This window comes from Hipposideros armiger, unplaced genomic scaffold (genome assembly GCF_001890085.2).
Source record: "Hipposideros armiger isolate ML-2016 unplaced genomic scaffold, ASM189008v1 scaffold_1311, whole genome shotgun sequence".
In the NCBI taxonomy this organism is placed as follows: domain Eukaryota; kingdom Metazoa; phylum Chordata; class Mammalia; order Chiroptera; family Hipposideridae; genus Hipposideros; species Hipposideros armiger.
In genome coordinates this window covers 7287-17045 of record NW_017732661.1, presented here as the reverse complement: position 1 = coordinate 17045, position 9759 = coordinate 7287, and the positions used below count along the sequence as shown (strand labels likewise).

Below are 9759 nucleotides of genomic sequence, written 5' to 3'. Positions count from 1 at the left end.
TGGCAAGGCTTCCTGCTTCCTGCAGCTGGCACCCACAGGAACCTGCCACTTCTGTGACTTTAATACGTGGCGGGGTTTGAAGGCACGTAGGGTCAAGGACACAAACAAGCCTCTGGGGGAGATGCCTCTAGGCTGCAGGCTGGCCTGGCTCCCTCTGCCCATGTGTGCCGGTCTAGCTGCCGCAGACAGAGGGCCACCCCACAGGGCTAGGCCCCATCTGGGGGGCCCTCTATACTAGGCAGTAGGCCACCTCAAGTCTCAGTGACACCCAATGCTGGCCTAGCACACCCAGGGAGAAAGCCATCGCCTTGGCGCCTACCTGAGCGCTGAGGCGGGCAGGGTGGAGGGCTGCCTGATGTCGCTCCTGTTCCTCTGGACAGGGATTCCTCACCGTACACACCTCCTCCCCATAAGAAAGTCCAGATGGAACAACTACAGAAATTCCCCCCCTCCAGGGGCTCGGCCCACAGTGAAAACTACATTCAGCTCACAAGGGGACACACATAGTACACCGGCCCTTCCTAGTGCAGCACTGGTGCCCAGCTCTGGTGCTCTGCATTTTATAACGCTGGGCGTGACACCATGTGCTGCCCTGTGCCCACTAGTCAACAGCGCTGGTCTCCTCTAATCCCTAGTCTGACAGATGAGGATGCTGAGGTCCACAATGCTGGGCAGGGTTAAAACATGTTACAGCTTAATTAAAAGCGTCTGGGGGAGGTGCCTCCAGGCTGCAGGCCCACCTGTCTCCCACATCTGAACTCAGGTTGACGTTCAGACCTCTCTTCAAAGAAGTTCAGGCAAAAGATAAGCTGGTTAAGAGCCTTGGTAAATACTCTCAGCACAGCATCCGTAGCCGCTCTCTCCTTTGTTTCTGGGTACCCATGCATACCCCATGGGCTGAAGGCCCTATATGCAGAGACACCCATGACCAACCACAGGGCCTCAGTCTTCTGTACTCCATGCCTTGTGTCCATCCCCAGCTTGGACATTCCTGGCCCAGACCACGGGCTGTAGGCAGGCAGTGGTCTTGACCTCATGAATCTACCTGAGACCCCACCACCACCTTCCTTAAGGAAAGGGATCTGTGTTTCTCCACATCTCATCCCCAAAGGTCTCTGGAATCTGCCAACTTGAAATACACGCGAAAGACAATCTTGTAAAACAGGCACCATGCTGGAGCTCATGTGGACAACTGGAAAGAGTAATGCCTAGAGTGCTATCTGGCCACAAAGCCTTGAGATGCCAACCAGGTTATCTGCAGCCCCTGCCTCGGAGGAGTCAGACCCACAGGTCCAGCCTCAGGTAGTGCAAGAGGGGCCCAGGGTTTGTAGTCCTGCTGGTTCACTAGGAGAGAACAGCTTCCTCAGGCCAGCCCTGAACACACCTCTGAAATTGCACTAGGGAGGCCTTTGGGCGCTGGCGCCTGCCGTAGGTCACAGGCTGCCCTTTTCCCTGGGGGATGTGTGCAAGCAATCTCAGGCTGATCCCTGCCAAGCAAAGCCCTCCTGCCCCTTTGCTTCCCATTGGGAAGTGAGCACTACACTTCTGAAGGAGGAAGCTCAAAAAAACCACAGCCCATAAGGTCCTCCTCCCAGGCCTACCCGCATTGCTGAGGAACCCTGCTACTGGCAGCCTCAGCCCATCTGGCAGGGTGCGCCTCAGAACTGGTGCCAGCTGGTGTCACAGAGGGAAGGAACGGATGGGGCAAGAGGGGTGGGGACAGGATGAGGACATGGGGACCTCCCCAAGGTTCCCAAATCCACCCACCAGGCCTCCCCAACCTGTATCAGTATTCAAAATAGCAGACACTTAAAGACACATCAGGATTCAGAATAGCAGATCCTTAAAGTCAACCTGAGAGTGTAGCCACAGGCAAGAGCTAAGTAATCACAGGTAAAACTAACAGAGCAGAAGTTAGGGCCATGCCTGCTACCTGGAGAAAGTTTCCAGGACAGATCCTTGAATACTAAGAGCAGGTGTGGAAACGTGCCTGTGTTGTGCGCCAACTGAGTAGCCCTCCTTCCCCCACTGAAAAACTTTTAAGTTTTCTTTCCTATGGAAATATTAAGTCTTCTCCCTAGTTTCTTAGTTCCTTAGCTCCTGGCTTTGATTACTCTTCTAATCAGCTTGTGAATCCTAAAAGATTCCTCCTAGCCTGAATCATAGAATTCCCCTATCCCCCTGCTTCTTGATTGTTTTGTAAATCAGTTTCTTAATCCTAAACAATGGATTGTTCATAGAAATCTCCTACCCTGCTTCAGATAACTACTTAAAAGCCTGTAACTTCCCAACATCCCTCAAGCCATTTCAGACCTAACTCTTGGACAATTCCCTCCCAGAGACTAAATAGGTTTTAACATTTCCCCAGGCCAGTAAGCCTAATGATTCTTTCCAAACCCATTCTGGGTTTGACACCACTTGAGTGACAGGCTGAATGGCCACAGGCTTCATAAGAACTAACAGACTTATTAATTAAAATCTATTTTTCCTCATTCAGGGGCCTTGGGGATACAGATGACACCCCAACAAGATTGCCAGTCTCAACCAAAGAAGCCAACACAGTGTTCCAGGCAGATCTCGAGACCCCTTCCTCTCATCTGAGATCAGCTAGGGTGAGAGTTCCGTGAACACCCCAGGGACAGCTGGAAGCAGATACAGAAGAGACCTCCTGTCCCTCAACTTCCCTTAGAAATTTTATGGGGATCACATCTCTCAAAGGGGAAAACAAGGCAGGCAGTTAGAGACAAGCACTGGGTCTCTGCATTCCTGCACGTCCCACAGAATGCATCGCCCAAAAGACCTCCCCTCTCCACTATAGCCTCTTGTCAATCACAGGTGTCAATCAGGTGGTCCCACGCCCAGAGGGGAAGAGCCCATTCTAGAGCAAAAGGGATAAAAACTCTATGTCGGGGCAGTCAGGCCCCCTTTTTTGAGTCCCTTCCTCCCTTTTTGAGCCTTTTGAGCCTCGCCTTTGTGCGTGGCCTGCTCCAAACTCTTTGGAATGTGATTTCTCTTCTAATAATGGGCCCTTGAGCCATTCTCTACTGCTCGGGCCTGCTTCTACTTCTTTGAAATGTACTATCTCTTCTAATAAACTACTTTTTCACTACTTTGCCTCAGTATCTCGTTCAATTCTTTGCTCGAGATACCAAGAACCTGGATATAGTGCCAAGAACAGCCCACTCTCTGACAACACCTGGAAAATGAGCATGTTTAAAATGTATGTGTGCAGGCATACATGGTACACACACACACACACACACACACCACATATATCGAGGGTGCCAAACAAATGTATACACATGGCTTGTATTCATATTTTGCTATCTGTATATATTATTACAATTTTAATAGCTTTTTTCACCTTTCTTAAAATGTGTATTCATATTTTTGGCACCCTCTGTACATATGTGTACCTCAGTGGGCATGTACATGAGTGTCTGCCTAGACATATGGCAAAGTGGCAATTCTTGCAAGTAAGATGGAGGTGTTACTAACAGCTGTTGGGGCAGGAACTGTTGGTTCATGTTACAAACTCTATAGTGATTTTTCAGAAATGTGCCAAGTCAAAAGAATTGATCAGACCCAGGAATGAGAGGCTATAGCCACCCAAAGAATGAGACATGTTGTCCCAAACTTCAAACAGACAAGGAGGGCATGGTCCCCAGAAAACGCACTGCCATCAGCACTTCGGCCTCTGAGAACCATAGCCCCAAGGAGTTTCCATAAAGAGCTTAAGCTATGAGTCTGGAGCTTGGTCTTTGGGCTTGTGACTGTCCTGGGGCAACTTGGGTGTCACCTCATGAGACACTGGGCAAGAAAGCACTTTATTTTAGTGGCAGTTTATATGCTAGCAGGACAGTCAGCACCAGTGTCTAGGTGGCTTTCCTCTGAGAGGAGAGGAGAAAAATCTCATGTCAAAAACCTAAAAAGACCAGGAATATAATTAAGTAGCAGTAATTATAAACAACCTGTACACACACTTCTCTTTTTACTCAAACAGTAAATAGCAATAGTCATCTGGTGCTAAGACTGGCTAAAGTCTGTAAAACCATTCTGGGCTAAGTCTGTATATTTTTGGAGAAAGAATAATGTAACAGTGAAATTCAGGAAATCAATAACGCAGTTAGACTTAGCTAGACTGCAGTTTGACTCACTGCATAGCTCGCTATCTATCCATCTGTAATTAGATTTAGTTTTCAGTTTGATCCACCCTGATAGTCATTTCTTTTCTCTTTGTTTCTCCCCTCACTGATTAACTGAAGAACTCTGTTCCCTTTCTCAAGTAAACCCAGTCCTTGTTAATTAACAACATCCTAACCTGAAAAGAGCAATTTCTTAATCCTCAGGTGCCCCGGACACTGGACACCAGAATCCAATTTACAACTTCCTGCAGTCTTTACTGGTAACACATTAAAGTCCCAGGCAGGGATGGCCTAGCCGAGGTCCAGAGACTGGAGATAACATTGTCTTCAAACAGACCAGACCCCAGGAAGGGATGTCAGCCCCCAGACCTGCCTGACCGACTCCCCCTTTCCTATATAAGAAAAAGCTGACCTGAAGTTAGTGTAGCTGTCCACTCTCAGAGTCTGGATTCTGCCCCTGCGACCCCCCAACCCCACCTCCTGCCATTACTACCTGTGGCAATCATCTTCTTTAAACACTGCCATGGGCATTCTCTCTGCCCTAATTTTAATAAAACCATTTCTCATTCTCCAACTTTGTAGAGTCTGTGAATGCTTTTACCTTTTGCAAATGGCCAGGGGTTAATTCTATGCCACAATAATAAATACTTTGCCTGTATTCATAAGTTTGTCCCTTGCCTGGGGCTACTCTGGTGCAATGGAACTAAAGTTGTTTTCAGCTGTAACACACTGGCTCCAGTCCTAAGAATTCCCCCCATGGTTTACAATTAACCACACATCTCAATAGGCCAGATTGAGCCGAGCTCTCAGAAAGCTGAACACTGATAACTCACACTCAGCATGTGCATGGGAGATGCCCAGCCAAGGGAATGTCACACAATGCTCACCCGCCCGCCTACCTAATCCCAGGTATTGGGCACATCTGAGGCAGTGATGGAAGGAAATCAGTCTATGGCTGGATCCACTTTATCTCCAGCATCCAGTTGGTTAGTTCCTCTACCCCTACCCATAGAGTCTTAATCTTTTACTAAAGAATCACACATACATCAAGGTGAGCCAATAATAGTAAAAAACAGTGGAGTCAGTTTGTATATTAGAGCAGCGCTCCCCAGGGCACAGGGCCTCTGGAGATCTGCCTCAGTCATCTGGGTGGGGCCCAAGGTTTAACTGCCATACATGAGCTCTGCCAGCAGGAGACAGGTCGATGCAGTGGCTGGGAAGGCTGTGATGGACTATGACGGCTGAGGGTGTTGTTGGTGGAAAGAGGGGAGGGCGAGTAGGGTGGTGCCCACTAGAAGCTGCAGCAAATTAATGAACATCACTTTGCTGTACCCAAAAGTCAACCTGAGCAGTTTGGTGAATTTGGTCTGTGATAAAACCCAATTTTGAGAAGTAACTAGGAAACTAGGGGCGCCCAGTGGCCCCCCAGTCACCTGAGTGGCAGGGGAGGAATGGCTGTTCTCGGCCCCCAGGTCTGGACCTGCTTCTCTGAACATCCCTCTTACCACATCCCATCGCTCTCACTGCCCCAGCCACAAGCCCTTTCTCTCTGTTCCTGGGTTACCTACCCTTACTCCCCCTCAGGGTCCTGGATGTGCCTAGGAAGTTCTTCCTCAATTCTTCTCATAGCTGCTTCTTTTTATCACTAAGACCTTGGCTTAAATGTCACCTCCTCAGACAGGCGTTCTGTGCCTATTACAATCTAATGTGACCACCCAGCCACATTCTGCCATGCACTGGGGTATTGTTACTGCAACATACCCAGCCTGTCCTGACGGAGATAGTGGCACACAATGAAACTTGTTGAATGATCAGACAAGAAACACTATAAGCCACCCACCAGGAGAATAATTGTGCTCATAACTCCTTGATGGGGAGTGGGGGTGATGATAAAGGACACACAACTTAGGTTCATAGTGGGTCTGAGATAATGCTGTAAAGGGCACTCGTGGCTTTAGCAAAGGGAATTTTACCCCTAGGGAAGGGAGACCCAATGTCCTGCAGCGACCAACCACAGAGAGCCCAAGCAGGGCAGGCCCTACAGGAGGCAGCACTTTCCAAGAGGAGAGTTAGTTCCTGGATGATGGGTTCGTTCAAACCCCCAACACATACATAAAATCCAGAAGGGTCCAGAAGGGTACATGTGAAGAATTTAAGGAATCAAAGAATATGAATGTCAGTTGTACCCCCTCTTTAAAAGACTTGATTTTATTTTTTGTACCACTCTCGTAAGTGCACTAAAAGTAAGAGGCTGAGTGGGCTGATTTTAATTATGCCAGCGTGTATTTTATTCAGCTTGCATTCATGTTTACTTTTCCTGGGATGACAGAACATTCTCAAAGCTGAAACATGCTCCCTGATACTCAGGCGACCCCAGCCCAGAACCAGACACATGCTGTGCCAACAGCCACCCCTATGCCTTGAACATTCACCATAGTTGTTCTCAAAGACACAATTCTTTCTATGGGAATCTGAAGACACTGAGTATTGCCAGTTGAACAACAAGGCCAGGCCTCCTCCAAGCTGGGCAATTCTGCTGCTGGGAACAGTCCAGCAGAAGTGTCTGGTACCAGCACCTACTGCAAAGAGACGCGGAGGCCCAGGAGACACTGTGGGACACTGAAATGCCTGCTGACAGGGGACACACGGTACCTGTAGGTGATCCTCACTTCAGTTGCAGGCTCGTCTCTCTCCCAGATCAAAGCGACACTCTCCGGGGACTTCCGAACATGCTGATCCAAGCAGTTGACTGCACAAAAACAGGTTTATGGACATTACACTTGCTTTTAGAGTCAGAATCAGGGGAAAGTCTGGTTTGCTGTGGCTTGCACTAGTACTCTCTGCTGAGGTGGACCCTTCCCTCATCAAAGGTGAGGTTTCTACTTCCTTGCAAAAAAAAAAACAAAACAGTGATTGTCAGAGCCTGTGAAAACAAGATGATTACTATACAAATATGATCTCACAGGTGCAGGGTGATACCCTGTAAATAGTCTGAAGCAGGCACTTCTTGCCAGTAGTCCTAATCCCAGCCACATGTTGGTGTCATCTGGGCCATCCCCAGAGACCTGACCAAATTGGCCTGGTAGTTTTCAAGGCTCCCTGGGTGGTACTAATGTGCAGCTGGGTCTGGGTACTGTAGCCTGAGCTGTTGGAAAGCATACTTAATGCAAACAAGACACCCCTGATTCAATACACAGTTCATGCAAGAGGCTCTCATGTGTGGTAGAGATGCAGTCCAGGTCAAGGAGCCACATCCCTTTCAGGCAGTACCCTACAAACAAGACTCTGCTCCAAGGAGTGATGCAACGATGGGGAAATAGCATGCTGATTTTCCAAAAGGCTCTGATCCCCTCCCCTTGCATTACCCAACTTCAGGTCACATGACTGCCTGTAAAAACAGAAGTTCAGTGCCACTGGTTTATTGTAAACCTGAAGATTAGTAGGATCATGTTCATTTGCTGACATCCTGTGTTCACTACTCTTTGATTTCAAGGTGACCTTAGCTCTGGTTGGTTAATGCCAGAGCCCCTCACAGCCAGCCCTCAAAGCCTGGCTTTCATTGCCCACTTCTCCATCAGGGTGGGGAGTGAACACCTCAAATAGCTGTTGGGGGCAGCAGGTATCTGCCCACCTGGTCTTCAGGGCCACCCCAATGTCCACGTATATAAATTTGTTTTTCTTTTCAGGACAGTTACTTATCTTGTCCAAATCAATCTCCTCCTATATAAATGGGCGCTGCATTATCTATCATGTCTAATTCACAGGGTTATGACCAGAAGCGAATGAAAGACTGAATGTTAAAGTGCTATTACATGAATACAAGGTACTATTACCAATAAATATCATGCTATGAGTTACAGAGGCTTTTAAATGGGATAACCATTCTGACAAAAGTTATGGGAGACACCAAAAGATCATGTGATTAACATAATTCTTGAGGGTGAACTCACATAAAAATATTTACATATTTTAGCTTTTGTGTGTGTGTGTGTGTGTGTGTGTGTGTGTGTGTGTACTACATTTTTCCCTCTTGGGCTATTTTATCAAATATTTATTCTTGAAACAATTTTTTTAAATTCATTTCAATTTTACAGCTCCTAACAGATATATAAATTACATGTCAAAAAATTTAATAAAGATAAATGTCATGGAAAGTTAATAAGACTACTTACTGACACAGAAAACTCCTTTAAATTATTATAAAAATAGAAGAGAAGAAATACCTAAAAAACAGAAGAAAAAACCAGAAGAGAAACTGAAAAGAAGGGGCTTGGTGGCAGAATCTGGATTTACACATCTCTGTTCACACATGTGTGTGGGGGGGCGCGGGTGTGTGTGTGTGTGTGTGTGTGTGTGTGTCTGTGTGTGTGTGTGTGTGTATCTGTCTATCTGTCTCAATCTAGTCTGAAGTTGAAAAATCAAGTTTTCACAATAAAACCAGAGATTTCTGACTTCTCTTGAACAATCAGCAGATGAGGCAACACTCTCCTTGGGAGCTGAGGTGGTAACCACCCCTTAACAGGGCCCTGGCAGGCCCTGGAGGACCTCAACAATGTAATTGAAAGCAGTGACCCTGGGAAGTTCACAGCAAGCCCTGGAGTGCCCAGCTCCTTGAAGCTAAGCACAGATACTGCAAAAAGGGTTGGAGGAGAAACAGAGTGGGTTACAGCTGTGCACTGTGCAGGGGTCCAATGGGAGGGTGTCGCTTCCATGTGCACATGAGTGCTCATTGGCCCCTGGCTGCTCCAGGCATCACTGGGGCACAGGTGCAAACCCTTGGCCCCACCCCAGACCTGCTCTGAGAAGACCCCAGGTGACAGGTGTGCACGCTTTTATCAGAGAAACCTGCTCCAACACACCTTCTCCCATCCTGAGGTGGGCCTGAGTCACCCTAGAAAGTAGCTGGCTTAGGTATAGCTTAGAAAACTCTTTCCAGGTAGTCCAGTGACCTTCCCAAGGCCCAGCCAGGAAACACTAGGAAGGGCCTCAAAGCATGAATGATACCTCACCTGGGGTTCATCTGTCCACATAACTTGCTCCCACAGCAGCCATGGTGCCAGAACATACTTCTCACCCTGAGAATGAATGCCTGACTTCAAGCCTAGACCCTCAGTGCTCGATACCTAGCAGGGCACCCTGTTCCTTGTTTATGCCAAGCAGAAGGGCAGAGGTGCAGACGGTGGACAGCAATGAACGGCACCCAGGGTGTGGCTGGATGGCCAGCAAGACCAGCTGTGTCCATCTCTTCCCGGGGCTGATGAATGGCAGGAATTCAGGCAGATCAGCGCTGAGCCCCAGGTGCAGTGTCTCCTAGGTGCTTTCCTTGCATATGGGAAGTACTGATCATGTGGACACCAATGCCCCATGTTATCTACCTCTCCCCACTGACAGTGCCAAGTCTGGTGAGCACCTTCCTGCCTCGGGACCTTTGCATGGTTTCTCCCTGCCTGGGGCACACTGTCCCATGCTCCCCACGACTGTCCTCACCTGGTGCCCACCTTCCTGCAGGTCCTGACCTACAAGTTCTCACTCTCAGTGAGCACTTCACATCCCTTAGACCTCCTGCCCCCTTCTAACTGACCTGAGATGTTTGCACTTGCTGTCCCTCTATGGG

The 9759-nt window shown here is 48.2% G+C and overlaps 1 protein-coding gene across 1 annotated transcript in view; it reads right to left on the bottom strand.

Annotated features, from left to right (window-relative positions):
* ACSS1 (acyl-CoA synthetase short chain family member 1) overlaps nt 1-6904 on the bottom strand; it is a gene marked incomplete at its 5' end in the record, with an annotated part of 60986 nt that extends 54082 nt beyond the window's left edge. The window contains one exon of the mRNA XM_019633428.1: nt 6798-6904. Coding sequence (XP_019488973.1) covers nt 6798-6904 — 107 coding nt within the window. The remainder of the gene's footprint in view (nt 1-6797) is intronic.
* Between the last annotated feature and the right edge of the window lie 2855 nt (nt 6905-9759).